At 42.1% G+C, this 21,030-nt stretch overlaps 6 protein-coding genes across 6 annotated transcripts; 1 reads left to right on the forward strand and 5 right to left on the reverse strand.

Moving 5' to 3' along the window:
• Window positions 1-29: 29 nt before the first annotated feature.
• LOC140313215 (glycine N-acyltransferase-like protein 3) lies at window positions 30-2,039 on the reverse strand. Its single transcript, XM_072391240.1, has 5 exons — window positions 1,854-2,039; window positions 1,630-1,737; window positions 1,416-1,536; window positions 782-914; window positions 30-667 (listed from the first exon to the last, which is right to left on the reverse strand). The coding sequence occupies exons 1-5, from the start codon at window positions 1,926-1,928 to the stop codon at window positions 268-270; spliced, it is 837 nt and encodes a 278-aa protein (XP_072247341.1). The 5' UTR covers window positions 1,929-2,039; the 3' UTR covers window positions 30-267.
• Window positions 2,040-2,764: 725 nt separating this feature from the next.
• LOC140313219 (cystatin-like) lies at window positions 2,765-4,184 on the reverse strand. The gene is made up of 3 exons (XM_072391243.1): window positions 3,901-4,184; window positions 3,328-3,438; window positions 2,765-3,140 (listed from the first exon to the last, which is right to left on the reverse strand). The coding sequence occupies exons 1-3, from the start codon at window positions 4,099-4,101 to the stop codon at window positions 3,066-3,068; spliced, it is 387 nt and encodes a 128-aa protein (XP_072247344.1). The 5' UTR covers window positions 4,102-4,184; the 3' UTR covers window positions 2,765-3,065.
• A 1,952-nt stretch (window positions 4,185-6,136) lies between these two features.
• Window positions 6,137-8,113, reverse strand: LOC140313216 (glycine N-acyltransferase-like protein 3). Its single transcript, XM_072391241.1, has 5 exons — window positions 7,947-8,113; window positions 7,722-7,829; window positions 7,508-7,628; window positions 6,874-7,006; window positions 6,137-6,759 (listed from the first exon to the last, which is right to left on the reverse strand). The coding sequence occupies exons 1-5, from the start codon at window positions 8,019-8,021 to the stop codon at window positions 6,360-6,362; spliced, it is 837 nt and encodes a 278-aa protein (XP_072247342.1). The 5' UTR covers window positions 8,022-8,113; the 3' UTR covers window positions 6,137-6,359.
• Window positions 8,114-10,039: 1,926 nt separating this feature from the next.
• Window positions 10,040-11,462, reverse strand: LOC140313220 (cystatin-like). Its single transcript, XM_072391244.1, has 3 exons — window positions 11,178-11,462; window positions 10,605-10,715; window positions 10,040-10,415 (listed from the first exon to the last, which is right to left on the reverse strand). Exons 1-3 carry the CDS (start codon window positions 11,376-11,378, stop codon window positions 10,341-10,343), a joined length of 387 nt encoding a protein of 128 aa, XP_072247345.1. The 5' UTR covers window positions 11,379-11,462; the 3' UTR covers window positions 10,040-10,340.
• Window positions 11,463-11,594: 132 nt separating this feature from the next.
• On the forward strand, window positions 11,595-14,706 carry ephx5 (epoxide hydrolase 5). The gene is made up of 10 exons (XM_072391245.1): window positions 11,595-11,688; window positions 11,769-11,840; window positions 11,967-12,180; window positions 12,286-12,466; window positions 12,603-12,812; window positions 12,892-13,021; window positions 13,298-13,509; window positions 13,666-13,774; window positions 13,971-14,096; window positions 14,210-14,706. Exons 2-10 carry the CDS (start codon window positions 11,818-11,820, stop codon window positions 14,409-14,411), a joined length of 1,407 nt encoding a protein of 468 aa, XP_072247346.1. The 5' UTR covers window positions 11,595-11,688; window positions 11,769-11,817; the 3' UTR covers window positions 14,412-14,706.
• mad2l1bp (MAD2L1 binding protein) lies at window positions 14,485-20,510 on the reverse strand. The gene is made up of 3 exons (XM_072391246.1): window positions 20,136-20,510; window positions 15,626-15,894; window positions 14,485-15,523 (listed from the first exon to the last, which is right to left on the reverse strand). The coding sequence occupies exons 1-3, from the start codon at window positions 20,482-20,484 to the stop codon at window positions 14,996-14,998; spliced, it is 1,146 nt and encodes a 381-aa protein (XP_072247347.1). The 5' UTR covers window positions 20,485-20,510; the 3' UTR covers window positions 14,485-14,995.
• Between the last annotated feature and the right edge of the window lie 520 nt (window positions 20,511-21,030).

A 21,030-nucleotide genomic window follows, 5' to 3' on the forward strand; every position in this document is an offset into this window, starting at 1 on the left:
AGTGTCCCAGGTCCAAATATCACGAGAACCTTACGATACCGTTTTATTTTTTGATACAGTCAATGCATCTTATGGCCCAGGTTTGGTGTAGTGCCTTGAGGAGCTTATAAAATGTGTGGACTATGACAAATGCACAGCAATGTAACATTATACACTACCCAATGGGAACCTTTGGCTCAATTTTCATCTCAATCACATTGTGACCCTTTAAGAAAATGGGATCAAAAATGATGTTTACCTAATAAACTCTACGGTGTGTTTACAGGATCAGAAGTTGAACTCAAACCATGCTGCCCGGTAAGAGGCATCTTCAGTGAAGCCCATGTCTTTAAAGAGTTTGTAGGACACCGCGTTGTTCTTCTCTATGAAGCAATAAACTGGGTAGCCTTCAGCGTGGAGTTTCTTTGCCATGGTGCTGACCAGCACTTTGGCGTAGCCTTTTTGTCTGTGCTCTGGCAGAGTGTACAATAGGCCCATGGCACAGTAGTCATACACCAGCATCCAGGCCACAGGCTGACCCTGGACGTCCACGATGCAGCAGGATGGGAAGTTGCTGATTAGGTTTCTAATGTTATTGTAACCCTGCTTGTTCCCTCCAAACTTCCAGGTTTTATTTATTAAGTCGACGTCGGAGAGGCTAAGAGACGAAATCCTTGATTGAAGCTCACTGGGAGGGAGAAAAAGAAAGAGTTGAGTTTTTTTTTCCCGCCCCGTCTTAAGTTTTAATGCAGCCTGAAGTGTTGAATGTATTTTCAAGACATTTTAAATTTTCAGACAGTACCTGTCAATAGCTGGCGTGTTCAGATAGCTGACGTCTGGCAAATACAGAAGACGGCACAAGGTATAGTCTCTGTTGTTGACTTGTCTCTCTGAAGACACTTCTTTGAGCATGGGCGCATAGGAAAAGTCAAATCCTACATGGTGGAGTCACATGTAAAAACAGCAGATTCATACTGTTACAAAGTACGATAGCAGCAGCCAAATGAACCTGAAAACGCAGAAGTGCTTAATGCAGAAATTAATCAAATGTTTTTCTTAAATGTGATAAATGTGCAACTATTTAAGTTGTGGGATTGTATATTCAACTATGTAGATAACTTCTGTCCATTTTTGGAATATTTGAAATTATTATTCATCTTTTTTTTTTTTTGTCAAACTACGATAGATCAATAAAGATTTTCAAAAATGTTGTCACTGAAGTGCTTTAAACGTATCCTTATATATCGTTATATATCAACCGTTTTATCACCATCATTGACCCGCTACAGTTCAGTTCATTAGGTGGTTGAGGTATTTCGCTTGAATGATAATGAAAATAATACAAATTTTAATTAAAAAAAGGCAACTTTAATAGTTCCTAAAATTGAATTCGTAAATTTGGAACAAAGGCTCTCACATCAGCGCCCTGAACTCACCTCCAACTAGGAAATAAGCGCTCCAGTCCATTGCATCTTCTTGTCTCAGTACTTTCCTTAAAACTCCTTCGTCAGTGCTGTAGAGTGACACCTTTTTCATGAACTCCAAGGCACGCTTGTTCTGTGAAGGTAACGCAAAATCTGGTTCACAAATATACAACCATCTGACAAGAGTGACGGGATTTCCAATAGGGACTTCACAGCGGGAACGCACCTGGGGGTCAGGTCTGCAAATGATAACTTCAAAATCAGGCCACTTATCGACGACAACCTCCAGAGTATTTGGTTTATTCCTGTTAATACCATACAGGAAACCGTAGATCTAAAAACAAACAAAAAAAAAAAACCCAAGGCTCTCATAGCTGCATTAACGGTACACACTAAACTGAATATAATTGCTGACTGACAGTGAATTTTGCTATTCGTGCAGCACTCTACCTTATAACTCTTCGGTAAGCGCTTCAGCAGAACGCCTTCAGCGACCTGAAGCTCGTCTTTGTTTAGGACTTTCATGTCTATCGGAGTTGATCTGATACACCAGGGTATCGTGTCTGTAGTTAACCTGCTGCTCAACACAAAACGGGTCAGCCTTCGTGAATTATTTACTCTCGATCGGTGAATTTTACTGTTCCTTAGGTGGAGCTTGTCCACTAAGAGACAACTTCCTGTCATGGTTTCAAAAGTAAAAGCTTTTGAATTGCGCTTCTGGTGTTCCTTCTTGATTTTTCTATCAGGTAGAGTTAATGTTACATGTATCACTGCTGCCTTCCTCTGGAGTTACGGTGTTCCACGTACCTGCTGCTGTGTGCTGGACTTTCTCAGGGGTCACTTTGCTCACACAGCACCTGGGGTCGTGTCTGGTCCAGTAAACCCCGACCTCTAGCTCTTGAGTTTTCTTTTATTAGTGCCTCTGTACCGTCTTTCATACCAGTGCAGAGGTGTATCCTTCCATGATTGTTCCTCCTCCCCCCTCCCTGGGTTTAACCCGTTTGAGAAACTGAGGACCAACTTCCTCATGAATTTCCGGATCTTTGCCGTTTCGTCCTGGTTAGTGGCTCTAACGCTCGCTAACCCCTGGCACCCCTCCTTCTGCTTAGTGTATCTCAGGGTGCTGGAGCTGGGGTGAAACCCTCCATGCAGTGTGAGGAGCTTCCTGGCCTTGAGGACCGCCAACTTCTTCTTTGGTCAGATTATTAAACCAGTGGGATTTCTGATGACTTGTCAGGTCATGTGTTGTTGACTCACACTTTCAGATGACTCTTCAGGACCTGCCTTACTTAGCTGTGGCTGACTTGAATACCGGTTTTACATATGTGACACGAATGCATTAATAAAAGCTCACAAGCAACTTTAATTTTGAAATTGTGCAGGTTTTAATAAGCTAATCAAATATTTGTTACAGGCTGCCCTCTTGTTTGCCTTGATTAGTTATAAAGGCATTACAGAGGAGCTGCTCCTCCTAAAGACAATACATCTCTTTATTGCATAGTGTAAAGTTTGAAACATGTTATTCAGCTTAAAGGGAACTAACAGAGAAGGAAAAGGGATGCAACACTGTGTGGTTCATCTGCAGGAAAATACATTTGACTCTGGCTGAAATTTATTCTGCAAACCATGCCAATCCAGGTGATTTTCCACAAAGTTTTCTTTCTAGCATTTCGTGTCCGTCAGCCTGATATCATTCAACCATGGGCGGCTCCACACAGTAAATGTGCACTGGTAAGGCTGAAAGAGACATTCAGAACACAATTAATGGGACTGAGATTACATTAATAATCGTACAGATATTGATTGACATATTAATATTAGACAACTCAATGGTATGACTGCTCAACACTAGATCTAGTAACAGAATACATGGGGATTTCTCTTCCAAGAGCTCAAGTTTGAGCCTCTTTATAAGGTCATTTACCTGTGCATTCACCGGGCTTGAGTGGAGGCCACACTCTTCGTTGACAGGGTCCTTTCTGCAGCCTGTCTTTACCAGTTTCACAGTTATAACGTACTTTGTCCCAGCAACCACCTGTAAGGAGAAGCAGGGGACACACAGAAATGCAGAATATGTCACAATTCACTAATAAGGCACTACAGTGATACTCTGGTGGACTTCAAGTCAAATATGTGTGGCAGAGTGTGACTTTTATGTCTGGGTGGGGTGACCGAGCTGGAAATGACTCAAAATAAGTGCTTCTTTTTATGTTATTTAATTTCAGGGCGGATTTGCCTCAACAGGCTAAGACTTGACTGTATGTTTGTATTCAAAAGGCCAAACTATTACGTAACCACCGCCAACCAGTCAAGATGAACGGGTATGTTTAACTAAATATGGATAAAAATGGCATACGTTTGGCCATTTTATGGCGACTTTAGATACGGTGGTAGGGCTGCCGCTGCACTGACCGCATGTTTGACATTCTTTGATTTTAGTAGGAAACACGCTTGTTAAATCAATACAGGGACATTCACAGTTCAAAACGGGACCAACCTGGGACTGAGCCTTGACCACCTCCACCACATCGTGGAGGTACATGTCGTTGGAGCGTCTGTTGTGTTGCACCATGGCGAAATTCAGAGCATTTTTGACCCCTTCCTCGTTGATATCTGCATCTCTAAAGCCCCCTGGCATACCACTCGACACAACGGCAAAAACGGCCGCAAGAAGGGGGAAAACAATACTCCACTGCATCGTTCTGCGGGTGAAACTGCGGAAGCAAAAAGACAAAAACAACAAGAACAATGAGTTCACTACACTCGACAACGCAGTTTGATTAAAAAAAGCAACGTCACGGCGGCTCGGCACGCGTGAGTGGCGTGTCTCACAGCCAATCACCAACGTCGGCAACATATTCCCAGAAAATACCCCCCCCCCTTACTTTTTGCACCATTTAACGGTTGGATCTCCTATATTTTTCGTTCTGACTGAGGGGGGGTTGTAACTACCATTTCGACACCCAACAGACACGTGAAGTGTTTCAGCAAAGGTACGTTTAAACGCACTGCAATAAAAACTGTCGAAGCACTGTTTAGGAGATTAAACTTTTCCTAAACTTTGTCCTATTAGAGCGAATCAAAAGTTACCTGTGAGCCCCCACATTGCTTTGAACAGCACGATGCAGAGACTCCAGCTTTTGAAGTAAGAAGTCTGTTACCAGTCATACTCAACTTTTAGAGCGACTTAAACAGATGTAATGGCACACAATTAGATCTTCCTAATTAGTACCCCCCCCCCCCACACACTCTGCATGGAAGCCTGCATACATCCTCCAGTATCATTGTGTGGCACACTGCCAGTTTGTGGCTGGGCACATTCTTTTTTGATGCAACTGCTCTGACGATCTGCATGTTGAGCAGACTGGTCCCTTAGACGCAAGCAATACAAGTTAGAATGGGTTAAACTTAATTTACATTCCGTCTTTGTATTACAGATCAAATGCCCAGTTAAAACGAATAAAACTTCCTTTTACTCTGTCTGATAGAAGTGGATCCTTCAGACATAAGTGTGAGAAAGCTGATATTATCAGAAGACTGATGGGGAAAGAAATTACGAGTTGCTGTCACCTATTCTTATTTTTCCTGATACTTTAGTCTCACAATGGTTCAGATCTTTGTCCTCATCACCTGGTGTGGTGTGTAGATATGACACAAGGCCATGTATCATCTTCCTACCATTAAATTAGACTTTGAACACAATGGAGGACAGTGAAATTCAAATTGATGCCAATTTTTTAACTCGAAAGTTGCAGCACAAATCGGGTGTAACAGAAGTTTTATCCTGTAAAACCAGTGAGCGGTTGGATTATTTTTCATCTTATTACCAAGACAAATGGAACGGTTCCAGTCATATACAGCAGGGCTTCTTATGATTTCCTCAAGAATAGCTTCATCGTTTGCAAAAAACGGTGTCTTTGATGACATCACTCTCCTGTAGGAAAAATAGTAAATAGAAATGCATCCAACTTTGTTCCCAAATATATAACTTATTTACGCACGAGTGTCTTTATTCAAAACATGCAGGTGGTACCTGCTCAGGCTGTGGTTTGCAGACAATCCCACTGAACTTTGGCCATTTGTCCATGAAAATCTTGACTGGGTCTGATCTTACACGGTTTCTGAGAACCAAGAAACCGTAAACCTACAATCAGAAACACGTTTTAGTCGAAAGAACTGAGCGGTCATTTGAAATCACGGCAATGAAATCCAGCCGCCCAACATGTCGACTTCGGTAGTAGAGTCACAGTAGAATATATCCCCGGTACACACCTGCTGTGACCGAGGTAGGTAACCTTTTAGTTCTGCTTCAGCGACTTTCAGCTGCTCTCCTGTCGGTTCCATCGTAAACCTCAGCTAGGAACGAGAACCAAACTTAGATACGTTCACGTTGGAGTTTGGAGGCGTTTTTTTTCTTCTTCTTTCCCGAGTCTCACTTCCGGCACACGTGTTTTAAGAAAAAAAAAAGAAAAGAAAATCTTATGTAACATCATATCAAGTTATTTTATTCTTATTTAATCCCTTTTCGAAATGTTGGTGTTGTTCTGAGAGCTATACCTTTATTTATAAAAAAAGTATTGAACTTGAACCTGGATAAAGTTAGTATGTTCTGTGAAAATGAGGACACACTCCATGTGAGCAAGATATGCTTGAGCTGAAACGATGGACAACCATGCAGATGTTTGCATTAGTGTCCCAGGTCCAAATATCACGAGAACCTTACGGTACCGTTTTATTTTTTGATACAGTCAATGCATCTTATGGCCCAGGTTTGGTGTAGTGCCTTGAGGAGCTTATAAAATGTGTGGACTATGACAAATGCACAGCAATGTAACATTATACACTACCCAATGGGAACCTTTGGCTCAATTTTCATCTCAATCACATTGTGACCCTTTAAGAAAATGGGATCAAAAATGATGTTTACCTAATAAACTCTACGGTGTGTTTACAGGATCAGAAGTTGAACTCAAACCATGCTGCCCGGTAAGAGGCATCTTCAGTGAAGCCCATGTCTTTAAAGAGTTTGTAGGACACCGCGTTGTTCTTCTCTATGAAGCAATAAACTGGGTAGCCTTCAGCGTGGAGTTTCTTTGCCATGGTGCTGACCAGCACTTTGGCGTAGCCTTTTTGTCTGTGCTCTGGCAGAGTGTACAATAGGCCCATGGCACAGTAGTCATACACCAGCATCCAGGCCACAGGCTGACCCTGGACGTCCACGATGCAGCAGGATGGGAAGTTGCTGATTAGGTTTCTAATGTTATTGTAACCCTGCTTGTTCCCTCCAAACTTCCAGGTTTTATTTATTAAGTCGACGTCGGAGAGGCTAAGAGACGAAAACCTTGATTGAAGCTCACTGGGAGGGAGAAAAAGAAAGAGTTGAGTTTTTTTTTCCCGCCCCGTCTTAAGTTTTAATGCAGCCTGAAGTGTTGATTGTATTTTCAAGACATTTTAAATTTTCAGACAGTACCTGTCAATAGCTGGCGTGTTCAGATAGCTGACGTCTGGCAAATACAGAAGACGGCACAAGGTATAGTCTCTGTTGTTGACTTGTCTCTCTGAAGACACTTCTTTGAGCATGGGCGCATAGGAAAAGTCAAATCCTACATGGTGGAGTCACATGTAAAAACAGCAGATTCATACTGTTACAAAGTACGATAGCAGCAGCCAAATGAACCTGAAAACGCAGAAGTGCTTAATGCAGAAATTAATCAAATGTTTTTCTTAAATGTGATAAATGTGCAACTATTTAAGTGGTGCGATTGTATATTCAACTATGTAGATAACTTCTTTCCATTTTTGGAATATTTGAAATTATTATTCATCTTTTTTTTTTGTCAAACTACGATAGATCAATAAAGATTTTCAAAAATGTTGTCACTGAAGTGCTTTAAACGTATCCTGTCGTCAAGGTTATATATCAACTGTTTTATCACCATCATTGACCCGCTACAGTTCAGTTCATTAGGTGGTTGAGGTATTTCGCTTGAATGATAATGAAAATAATACAAATTTTAATTAAAAAAAAAGGCAACTTTAATAGTTCCTAAAATTGAATTCGTAAATTTGGAACAAAGGCTCTCACATCAGCGCCCTGAACTCACCTCCAACTAGGAAATAAGCGCTCCAGTCCATTGCATCTTCTTGTCTCAGTACTTTCCTTAAAACTCCTTCGTCAGTGCTGTAGAGTGACACCTTTTTCATGAACTCCAAGGCACGCTTGTTCTGTGAAGGTAACGCAAAATCTGGTTCACAAATATACAACCATCTGACAAGAGTGACGGGATTTCCAATAGGGACTTCACAGCGGGAACGCACCTGGGGGTCAGGTCTGCAAATGATAACTTCAAAATCAGGCCACTTATCGACGACAACCTCCAGAGTATTTGGTTTATTCCTGTTAATACCATACAGGAAACCGTAGATCTAAAAACAAACAAAAAAAAAAAAAACCAAGGCTCTCATAGCTGCATTAACGGTACACACTAAACTGAATATAATTGCTGACTGACAGTGACTTTTGCTATTCGTGCAGCACTCTACCTTATAACTCTTCGGTAAGCGCTTCAGCAGAACGCCTTCAGCGACCTGAAGCTCGTCTTTGTTTAGGACTTTCATGTCTACCGGAGTTGATCTGATACACCAGGGTATCGTGTCTGTAGTTAACCTGCTGCTCAACACAAAACGGGTCAGCCTTCGTCAATTATATACTCTCGATCGGTGAATTTTACTGGTGGAGCTTGTCCATTAAAATAGACAACTTCCTGTCATGGTTTCAAAAGTAAAAGCTTTTGAATTGCGCTTCTGGTGTTCCTTCTTGATTTTTCTATCAGGTAGAGTTAATGTTACATGTATCACTGCTGCCTTCCTCTGTAGTTACGGTGTTCCACGTACCTGCTGCTGTGTGCTGGACTTTCTCAGGGGTCACTTTGCTCACACAGCACCTGGGGTCGTGTCTGGTCCAGTAAACCCCGACCTCTAGCTCTTGAGTTTTTTTTTTATTAGTGCCTCTGTACCGTCTTTCACACCAGTGCAGAGGTGTATCCTTCCATGATTGTTCCTCCTCCCCCCTCCCTGGGTTTAACCTGTTTGAGACGGTTACATGCTGCCATTCCGACACTTAATTTTTTATTTTTTTTATCAAACGTCCCGTCATTCCGACACTTTTTTCCTCCTGTGGTCGGAATGGCGGTATGTTTTTTTTTTTAACATACAGCCATTCCGACAGTTCCTTTTAATAGCCTATGTTTTACCCAAAACATTTTGCACAAATGATATGCCGGCGCAAATACGCCATAAAGTTTGGCGCACAAACAACACAGCGTCGCAAACAAACTTTGATAATCTATTATCAAAATCCCCTGAAATTTCAAATATCAAAATACAGATATTAATGTAACTCTGGCGAGACTGAAACTGATTAAACAGAAATACAGTGTCAGTGACCTGTCACAGCAGCCAGCTGGAGCGGAGCTCTCCACAGAGCCCATGAGTCTTTTGCACGCTGTCATCATATGGAAAAGTAATAATTGCAATTACAGATATCACAGCTACTGCACAGGACACAGTTGCGAGCACTCTGCCTTGCCTTGCCAATAGGATAGGAGAGAAACGACAGCATAGAACGTATAAAACATAACAAAATGCAGTAAAAACGTTTATTCATGTTATTCACGTGATATATGAGTACTTGCTACAATTTTTGGAAGCGCGGATGGGCTTTGCGCTTTTGGCACAAACACAGCCGTTGCGCAAGGCTTTATACAGCCTGTTGATATCTTAAGGATCTAACTGGTCACACCTGGGAGTAAATTTCATGTAGATATTGTTTTTAAATGACATTACAGCTGAACATATAGCTTTCATCCACAAACCAACGTGGGAGAGCCCGAAGACGCCTGTGCCAGACGCACATAGGCATGCGTAAAACCAATTTTGACCACTTCATGCTGTTTATTTGCTTTATTTTAGTTAACTTTCGTTTCTTTTGGATTCTTGTGCGTGTTATGGAGCCGTTTCGGTCCATGTTTGTAAGCCTTTTTTCCTGGATTAAATGTCCGGAAGTTGAAACAAGTGGCATTGGAGTGTGTGATTGAAAACCACCACGGTCTGCTTGTCCTCCTCCAGTTGCCGAGACTTTGTGTTTTTAATAACGCTTATCTGTAAGCATGTGTTAAACATATAAATTGCATGAACAGAAAGAAGGGACTCACCTGTTGAGTAACGCACATTACCTTATACGGAAAGCCCTGTCGGTTCGGAATGGGTGTTGCCACCCGTTTGAGACACTGAGGACCAACTTCCTCATGAATTTCCGGATCTTTGCCGTTTCGTCCTGGTTAGTGGCTCTAACGCTAGCCCCTGGCACCCCTCCTTCTGCTTAGTGTATCTCAGGGTGCTGGAGCTGGGGTGAAACCCTCCATGCAGTGTGAGGAGCTTCCTGGCCTTGATGACCGCCAACTTCTTCTTTGGTCAGATTATTAAACCAGTGGGATTTCTGATGACTTGTCAGGTCATGTGTTGTTGACTCACACTTTCAGATGACTCTTCAGGACCTGCCTTACTTAGCTGTGGCTGACTTGAATACCGGTTTTACATATGTGACATGAATGCATTAATAAAAGCTCACAAGCAACTTTAATTTTGAAATTGTGCAGGTTTTAATAAGCTAATCAAATATTTGATACAGGGTGGTCTCTCGTTTGCCTTGATTAGTTATAAAGGCATTACAGAGGAGCTGCTCCTCCTAAAGACAATACATCTCTTTATTGCATAGTGTAAAGTTTGAAACATGTTATTCAGCTTACAGGGAACTAACAGAGAAGGAAAAGGGATGCAACACTGTGTGGTTCATCTGCAGGAAAATACATTTGACTCAGGCAGAAATGTATTCTGCAAACCATGCCAATCCAGGTGATTTTCCACAAAGTTTTCTTTCTAGCATTTCGTGTCCGTCAGCCTGATATCATTCAACCATGGGCGGCTCCACACAGTAAATGTGCACTGGTAAGGCTGAAAGAGACATTCAGAACACAATTAATGGGACTGAGATTACATTAATAATCGTACAGATATTGATTGACATATATTACAATTAGACAACTCAATGGTATGACTGCTCAATACTAGATCTAGTAACAAAATACATGGGGATTTCTCTTCCAAGAGCTCAAGTTTGAGCCTCTTTATAAGGTCATTTACCTGTGCATTCACCGGGCTTGAGTGGAGGCCACACTCTTCGTTGACAGGGTCCTTTCTGCAGCCTGTCTTTACCAGTTTCACAGTTATGACGTAATTTGTCCCAGCAACCACCTGTAAGGAGAAGCAGGGGACACACAGAAATGCAGAATATGTCACAATTCACTAATAAGGCACTACAGTGATACTCTGGTGGACTTCAAGTCAAATATGTGTGGCAGAGTGTGACTTTTATGTCTGGGTGGGGTGACCGAGCTGGAAATGACTCAAAATAAGTGCTTCTTTTTATGTTATTTAATTTCAGGGCGGATTTGCCTCAACAGGCTAAGACTTGACTGTATGTTTGTATTCAAAAGGCCAAACTATTACGTAACCACCGCCAACCAGTCAAGATGAACGGGTATGTTTAACTAAATATGGATAAAAATGGCATACGTTTGGCCATTTTATGGCGACTTTAGATACGGTGGTAGGGCTGCCGCTGCACTGACCACACGTTTGACATTCTTTGATTTTAGTAGGAAACACGCTTGTTAAATCAATACAGGGACATTCACAGTTCAAAACGGGACCAACCTGGGACTGAGCCTTGACCACCTCTACCACATCGTGGCGGTACATGTCGTTGGAGCGTCTGTTGTGTTCGACCATGGCGAAGTTCAGAGCATTTTTGACCCGTTCGTCGTTGATATCTGCGTCTCCCAAGGCCCCTGCCCTAATACTGGACACAACGGCAAAAACGGCCGCAAGAAGGGGGAAAACGATACTCCACTGCATCGTTTTGCGGGTGAAACTACGGACGCAAAACGACAAAAACAACAAGAACAATGAGTTCACTACACTCGACAACGCAGTTTTATACAAAAAAGCAACGTCACGGCGGCTCGGCACGCGTGAGTGGCGTGTCTCACAGCCAATCACCAACGTCGGCAACATATTCCCAGAAAATACCCCCCCCCCCTTTTTTTTTTTTTTTACCTTTTGCACCATTTACCGATTGGATCTCCTATATTTTTCGTTCTGACTGAGGGGGAGTTTGTAACTACCATTTCGAGACCCAACAGACACGTGAAGTGTTTCAGCAAAGGTACGTTTAAACGCACTGCAATAAAAGCTGTCGAAGCACTGTTTAGGAGATTAAACTTTTCCTAACCTTTGTCCTATTAGAGCGAGTCAAAGGTTACCTGTGAGCCCCCACATTGCTTTGAACAGCACGATGCAGAGACTCCAGCTTTTGAAGTAAGAAGTCTGTTACCAGTCATACTCAACTTTTAGAGCGACTTAAACAGATGTAATGGCACACAATGAGATTTTTCTAATTAGTACCCCCCCCCCCCCCCCCCCCCCCCCACACACACTCTGCAGGGACACTTTCTTTGGCCTGGACGTTGTGCAACAACAGCTTCTAATCGGCTCTGCTGTGGCAGCAGGTGGAATACTGGCTTATGCAGTGCACAGGAGGAGCAGGGCGAAAACCATCCCTTTTGGTGAAGGGTGGTGGGGATCAGGAGAAAAGCCACAGTCAGAGGATGATAAAATATATCCATTTACAGTGCAAACCTCAGATAAAGAGATCGAGGTGGTTTGATGTTTAAACTAAATTGATTACTTTTCAGATGTGACAATGGAAAGTCTCTAATTCTGTCATGTGAGGCAGTCAGCACTTTTTTTTTTTTTCTAACAGGACCTCCATGAGCGCATTGACAGAACCCGCTACAGCGAACCTTTAGAAGACAGTGGCTTCCAGTATGGCTTCAACTCCACTTATCTCAAGAAGGTGGTGTCGTATTGGAGGAATGAGTTTGACTGGAAAAAGCAGGTGGCGGTGCTTAACAAATATCCACACTTCAAAACCAAAATTGAAGGTGAAGTTCCTTGAGGAATAAATAGGTTTTTTAAAAGAATAAATAGATTTAAAAAAAAAAAAAAACTAAAAAAGGTCCACGTTAAGTGTTGGCCAAGAATGGCCCCACATGTTTTTCTGCCTTTGTTGTGGTGCAGGACTGGACGTGCACTTCATCCATATACGCCCACCTTCCAATGGGAATCAGAGGGTTCTGCCTCTCATGCTTGTTCACGGCTGGCCAGGCTCCTTCTATGAGTTCTACAGGATCCTGCCACTTCTGACTCAAAACCATGATAGCGTTGCGTTTGAGGTCATAATCCCATCTCTCCCTGGCTACGGCTTCTCGGAAGCCCCTCATAAAAAAGGTAGATTTTTCTAAATAAATGTAAACGCCTCTCAGCTTGGACTACAGTCATTTCCAAATGTCCTTCTGTATTTGTCCAGGATTTAACAGTCTGGCTGCTGCCCGAATTTTCCTAAAACTGATGGAGCGCTTGGGGTTCTCCCACTTCTATCTGCAAGGAGGTGACTGGGGCTCTCTTGTCACCACGAACATGGCGCAGATGAAGCCTGAGTAAGTGCAAAACAAGCCCTTGAGGAAAAATTCACTGGAGCAGTGGAATGTCCTACTGCCAACTTGTTTTTAAAAGCAGACACTGTGTCATTCTTCAGCTGTTGAATAATGCTCGCGCTGTGTGCCAGTGACAAGAAACAAATGACGATACAAATTCCTGAGATAAGGGGCTGAAAAAGATCATTATACTGAGGAAATCACGATTCAATCTTGCATTTATAGTGATGAGTCCGAAGAGTCATCATCTTAGGTAACTGTTTCACATTTCTTTTCCAGCTGTGTGAAAGGTCTCCACATAAACATGTGTATGTCACCAAGGGGTTTCAAAGTGCTGTTGTCTTTGATCATTGGTCCCTATCTGCCCTTCCTGGTGGGCTTCAGTCGAGAAGATGTTCGCCGGTTGTTCCCTTTCTTTGAGAAGAACGTCTATGAAATCTTGAGGGAAACCGGCTACTTTCACATTCAGGCCACTAAACCGGACACTGTAGGTGAGAAGAAGGCAACAAGCTGTCTGATCATACAGACGACGGGTCAAAGACGAGCTTGCTGGTTTTCAGAAATGAGGAGTCTTAATTTTACAATCCATAGAACAATTGTTGAATGTATATTTGTGAATTAAGCTCTTAGTACATTTGTGTTGGCAGGATGTGGGGTGAATGACTCTCCTGTAGGCTTGGCAGCCTACATTCTGGAAAAGTTCTCCACCTGGACTGATAAGAAGAACAAAGATCTGATGGATGGGGGGCTGGAGAGGTACACACACAACTGTCTCTGCATCCATGCTGGTCATCATACAGGCTTAAACTGGACTGTCATTTTTCTAAAAACTCATTCAGGAGGCAAACCCAAAAGAGGACATGACCCTTTATTCAAGCTCTTGGACGGAGATAGTTAACGAGTTTGAAGTTTTTGTTATCTGTAATTAATAAAAGTTGTTGCTTATGTACAGAAAATTCAGCCTGGATGACCTGTTGACAAATGTCATGATCTACTGGACCACAGGCTCCATCGTCTCCTCCATGCGCTTCTACAAAGAAAACCTCAGTACTAACATTGAAAAAAGGATTGACTCAAAGTATGAAGCAAAGGGCTTGTTCTGCCCACTTTGGGCTTCATGCCGCAAATCTGACAACTTTCTTAAATCTGTCGTGTGATGTCCTTTTAATAGAGATTTGTCTCTTATTTTAGGACGGGAATATTTGTTCCTACAGGAGTGGCTGCTTTCCCACAGGAGCTGATGCATTGCCCCAAGTCATGGGCACAAATACGATATCAAAACCTCTACTCCTACACTTTGATGTCTCGCGGTGGCCACTTCGCTGCCTTTGAAGAGCCCCAGCTGCTGGCCAACGACATCATCCAGTTCGTTAAAAAAGTGGAGAAGCTCTAAGCTCCTGAATGTACTGTCAGACCAAATTCCGTTAGTTTTTTTTCCCTTTTTATTATTGTTATTATGATTGACATTTCACACACAGCACATACAAGTCACTGTTGCTTTGATCCTTTCTACCCCAGAATGCTTAATCTTATTGCTTGATTTGCAACATTAAATAAAAATCATTCGCAGGTTTTGATGAATGTAAACATGTACACAGGTGATGCTGGCGCATCGATGTGTTGCATTAACAAGAATGCCATTCATGAAACCATTCAAGTTATGCTCAGTAAAAATATATTGCACTCGTCTTGTGTGTTGTTGTGTTTAATGTAGATAGAAACGACTGAAAAGTAATCCTTTTATAAATATCAACAATAAAAACACAATGTTGATGTAAAATGATGTCAAAAGGCCCTATTGTTTGAGTCAACATACTCTGGAAAAAAGAATACATGCAGCTAAATTCATTAAAATATGTACAGCTTAGTTCTCAAAGTTCAATATTCACTCAAACCTCAATTAAAATTTCCCTGCATTACAGAGAGCTCCAAAGAGGGAGCTGAAAGATCAATCTGTGCCCTGCAAAACTTCTAGGGTCAGTTGCTGAAGCCCTTAATTGCCGTGGGCGACTGAAACCACACATGATCCTGCCAGTCTGAAGCCTCAGCTTTGGGTTTTTTACAGATGGTGGGGTCAGAGGAGAGAGCGATGATTTGGTGCTTTACTCGAGTCGGGACTTTAAATTGTAGTTTGGGGCGGAACCAGCCCACACTGCACTCCCTGTGAGCCAGTGCCAAGACTGTGGTGGGCATCAAGCGAACGGGTCTGGTGTCAGACAGGAGGTCTGCAACAAAGAGTGTGCGGAAGAGTTGCCTCAAGCAAGACGACACTCGCAGACACTGATCTCCACCAGCCAGGACCAGATCCTCCATGTTGATCTCATACATCTCTTTGGGGACGATGAGGGAGCCTCCCATTAGCAGTAACACGCGGGGAACACTGCTAAGCGAAAAAAGCACCTCCAGCTGATGCAGCACCTCCTCCAACTCCTGAAGGGTCTGTTGACATTTACGCCAGTCAATGCCTTTAGATTGCACTGGCCTCCGACTCACTGTGTCCTTATCCTAAAGAAAAAACCAAAACCAAAACACTGTTAGTTTGATCTCAAATCCACAACATTTCCTCATTCGGGAACGGCTGACGTACTCAACATGAACTTATTTCACCTGCAATGAAGCTTGTTCTTTCTTCTGGGAGTAGACCAGCTGGTCATACGTCATGGGTAGCTGCTGCCTCTGGTAGAGAATGCACTTGAGGATCTCGCTGACAAAACGATAGCAGCCATCCTGAGTTACAGTGCCAAGGAAGACCACGTTCACACAGCCTTCCTCGTGTGCTCTTCTCACCACCTCAGCATCCTTTTCCTCTGCGTTGGGGTTCTGTTGACTGGCAGTAACATTGGAGTCGTGACCAGAAATGTCTTCTTCTGTGTTATCTGTACAAAAATCCGAATAGCACAATTTGAGTGAGCAGCGGACCAGTCTTGCTCGATTTGAGCTTGTAAAATGTTCATTTAATCTAGCAAGACCAGGATTAAAGTATTCTGATAAAAATCACCAAACCAATAAACTACACATGAAAGTTTGACATATGGTGGGAAATCACTGATACCTATCAGAGCCACACTCTGCTAAAAGGTGGCATACTTTTTCAATTGAATAGACCAATATCAATTTAAACTGAATTCAGACAGTATTAGATGTATTTAACAGTCCTCAATGCCAATGCTCAGCCAACGAGAATAGCTCTAATGTCTCTCCAAAGGCCATTCATGCTAAAAACTCTAACTCTGCAAGATAACTATCCTATCTCGAAGATACTGATAAGAATGGTCTTCCTCCACACTGGTGATTTTACTGACTGAATGAATAGAATAATGCCTACACAGCAGGAAACTTTCAACAACCTCTACCTAAGAAGAACTGCTGATTATTTCAGGTGTGTAAAAGGTCCATTTCAACCCTCTGTAACACTGAACACTACATTTATAGGTTTGTTTAAGCCATTTTCAGTGTTTACATCGTGAAAAATGAGACAATTAATCATTTCTGAAACTCACTGGAAGCTGTAAAAGAATGGATTTTCATATAAGTGTACCCTGCAAGACCAATGAAAATACACATCTTAGATTTGGGTTGGGCGAGTCAGCTGGGGCAAAGGGTGATGCAGCAATGGTGGTGTGGGGGAAGCTGTGGGTAAGAAAAATAAAGCATTGTAAAGTTGGAAGGGAAAAGGTTTAGCATCTCAACCCCTCCGACATGGCTGCTGTTATTGTTCCCTTGGTATTTGCGGCTTGTTTCACAAATGAAGCACAATCCTCTCCAACATGTTTTGGACATAGTCATAAACTGACACGGTGCTGTATTCTGCTTCACTTTAATTTGAGACACTGTTAGCAAAGTGTCCGAACCGCTCACCCCGGGATAAAAAAACCAAACAGAGGATCCATATCATGTGGTACCAACAGTGGGACATCAGCGTTGCTTACAACATCACGTGATACAATAACATTCCATATAAATTAGAATTAAAAACAAAGGTTTGTTTTATTTGTTTATTTATTTTTGAGGCGAGCCTTGTGCTGCTAACTTAATTATGGGTGCCAATGGCGAAGGCATTAGGGCACACATATTACTATTGTGTTGGACTCTTATTTTCCCGTTTCTGTCACAAATTTCGGCGTGCTACTAGTCCCGCACCGTTGGTCCGACTGGCATAAAAAACACATTGCTGCGTGCACAAGGATCGGGAATAGTGTGCTATTATTTTCTCTCTCATTAGTCGAAAGGAATTCTGGAAAAATGGGAAAAACTGGGAATTTTCCCTATGGAAAAATGCATTGAAATTCAGGAAGAATGCACGTAACTATTTTGGAGGCCTCATAACTCAGCAATACGGCATCACAGAGACATCATTCGAAGTTAAAACGTGACAGGAAAGACTCAACTTTAACTGAACAAAAGGGTTTGTTGATATATTGTATAGCTTTAACACAATGGCAGTTTATGTTTTAGGAAAAATCAGAAACGCCTCTCAAACTCCTCTCACTGTCTTCCACTCTAATTTGATCAATAACCAAAAAACTTGAACAAACACCTCTCACCTCCAAAATATCTGCCTCACCTAGACAGATTTTACTGCAAAACTTAGGTATTATTGTCCTCTTTCACCCAAAGTCACCCTCATTGTGCTTGGCCTCACGGATTTCTCACAAATCACCTCTGAGCCACCACTCCAGCTCCCATGCCCGGCCATTACAAACAGGCCGCCTCATCAAATCAATGTGAAGGTTTATCTTAAAACTGCCATAAAAAAACGTACATAGGAGCAGAATAAAAATTACACCGCTGGCTTCTGCCGTCCCTTCTGGCGCTAAAGTCAATCATTTTTGAGATATCACTTATACTTTCCGAACAGCGACCCTTTGTTCAAGGTATCTGCATCAGTATTACACCCCAGGGTCATAAGGCTATGTTCACACTGCAGTTGCAAGTGACACGAATCCGTTTTTTTCCGCTCATATGTGACCCATATCGGATTTGCTTTTGACAGTGTGAACAGCACAAGTCGCATTGAATCTGACATTTTCGAATCAGAATCAGGCCACTTTTAAATATGGTACTGAATCGGATACGCAGCTACTTTCTTTTTAATGCGACCTCAATCTGAACAGCCAGGTTGCATTTAATGTGACTTTGACGTCATTCTGACCCGCGCTGCACTGTTTTTTAAATGAATGACAAATAAAGTTCATTGAAAAAAGAAAATAAAGTGTGCCACAGGCGGGGATAGGTGGGAGCCACGATATCACAAATGGAGGACTTTGTGATGCCAAACAGGTTGGCCAAGGTGCGGTAACCCGCCTCGTTGCTACCCAATATAGCCCCACTCCCACTCGCTTTCTTAAGGAGATGGATCTCCTGAACGACGTGTCTCCTCTTGAAAGTCTCGGGGAGAGGCGCTGACAAATGTGATGAAAAGGTATTTTGAAGTTCTGAAAGAATTCCTGCTCCATGTAAACAGCCACATCCTGATCCCACCACTCCTGTCTCCGATGCAGCATCTAAATACTTCTCTGTGCGGATGTCGTGGTTATTGCTCCGCATAGAGCCATCATTGACATCTGAATTTTCTACCTCCTTTGTGATGTCACCCGCTCAGAGATCACTATTTTCAGCATGAAGCCACACAGTCCTGCAGTACCAGTGGCCGTTCCCATGGTCGCTTCGGTAAACGCCATAGTGGCGTGGTCTATGGGCGTGATGTTATCAATGATCAACTGCGTATACGGGTCACTTCAGGAGCGTGAGCTGTTCACACAGCAATCCATAGACATTTAAGACCTAATGTGAACAGCCAAACAAAAAAAATGGGATTTGAGCAGTAAATCAGAATTGTGCATTAAGACCTGCAGTGTGAACATAACCAAAGTGATGGCACTTTTGACAGTTGGCTCCTGTCTTTCTTACACAGGCTGTCTTCCATGGCAACTAATCACACAGCTGATGCTGCTTATCATAGACATATATATATAAATGTCTATGCTGCTTATGAGGGCAGAGCCAAGATGGCTGACCTATTATAACAGCTTTATGCCAGCCTGTGTTATTTGTGATCCTAATACAATATAACATAACAAACAGCCACCGTCTCTCAGCGGGCAGCAGCTCCGTTGGCACCCATCAAAATTTCTTCAAAAATGTTCAGGTTAAGATCTTAAGCAACAAACACCATCCATAAATGTTATCACATCCAACAAGCCATGTCATTACTGCTAATCAGCGATCTTCTTCCTCGCTCTTAAGCCGGGCCATAGATACATCAGTGAACAACAGTGCTTCACAAAAGCACTGGATGGTGCTTTGTGAATCCCGAGCCATTTGTTTGTGGATCTGTGTGAATTTGCTGAAAGAATGTCTCAAAAATATTGGTGATACACAAATGCAGAGTCATGATTCACAAACAGAATTTTAAGTTTTACAAATGTAAAATTATATATATATATATATATATATATATATATATATATATATATATAAATACACATTTGTAAAAACAACAAAAGTTACAAAAAGGAAATTTGTATTTGTGGATAGCAAAACACATGTGCAACTCAAGGTATATTTGTAGATCGCCCTCTGTGCATTTGCAGTTATTTTTTTAGACAAATTTAAGCCCATAATTTTAAAGGGTATCATTTAGGATTCTGTAGAAAACAGTAACCTATCTAATAGAAGAGAAGCAAACATTAATCCTATAGGCTGTTGTTGGTGAGATGCAGTCCACATCTCTGAAGCATTCTACATTAACTACAAAAGTTACTGTTTTGTCTTGTCTTCTACACAGATGGATGGACGGAACACCTTTATTATGACCAGAAACAGAACGTTCTAGCGTTGCAGTGAGCAAAAACTATTTACTAAAAGGGAGCATAAATAAAACAAAATATAGATACAATATCATATGTTGCAGGCCGTTTCCTGAAAAAGAAAAAAAGCTGTATAAAATATTTGCTCAAACAACCTAAAACCAAAGATATGCGGTTTATAGTGATACAAATCACCGCCGTGATGACACACTGGTAACAGAGCTCACCACCCGAGCTTGTTTCACACGGTTTGACGCCTGAACTAAGATACCTTACACATACGGATCTGTAATGGTTGTTTCACCCACCTTCAGTGATGGCTGTGGAGGGCTTAGCAGCATTTTCCTTGTCTTCATCGTCGCTCATTCTGTGCTGTTCAGGAGAGGCACCTTTACCTCTAAAAGCATATTTCTCCTTTAAACATGTGCTGACGGGCTCTGATGAAAGTTGCTCGGCGATCTTCGGCGAGTCGTCGGAAACACTTTGTAAACTTAAGACTGAACAAGTCATTTTCGATTCTTCCAGTGCACTAACATCTTTTTCCGACGAAAACGACAGACGCCTCTTTACCCCAACGTCTTTGTTGTCGTCAGTGGACGCATTTTCTGTGCCCTCTGAGTTTGATGTTGGTTTTAATACTATAGAATGCTCTGCCATATTTTATTTGAATGTCCGCGCCCGGTCTCTACCGCACTGCATCATGGGAAATCAATATTGTGCTACGTTCACGTTACGAGGACAGATTCGAAAAACAGCTTTCTCTCCGAAATTATTGACCGCACTTGTGTTGTGTACATATGATAACTGCACGGAAGATGCGTTTAACCCCACGTGATATTGTTTCAAAAGATGTTTCGGATGGTGGGTATTTTTCATAAAGCTTACACAACTTTCCAGTCCATTTGAATAATCGGTTTACCCCCTACAAATGTTAGAATTTTCTAGCTGTCTTGATTTGCAAATGCAGCATATATAAATATTTTGTCATTTGTCATTTATTTCGATGTCGTGTGACCATTTTGTTGATATTGTTTAGATTCATGTTCATATATACAGTCTGACTGAATCTTTTGCTTTGATTTAATCCTCCCAGAAAGCAACACAATGATGACTTCAATTAGCGGGTCGCTTGTAGAGTGCGCCGAGTGAGGACGCTGCTCAGGTGTGATAATTGGCTTGAAATTCACGAGGAAGGTAGTTGTT

Source organism: Leuresthes tenuis, unplaced genomic scaffold, assembly GCF_036924035.1.
Source record: "Leuresthes tenuis unplaced genomic scaffold, fLeuTen1.0.hap1 SCAF_8, whole genome shotgun sequence".
Classification (NCBI taxonomy): domain Eukaryota; kingdom Metazoa; phylum Chordata; class Actinopteri; order Atheriniformes; family Atherinopsidae; genus Leuresthes; species Leuresthes tenuis.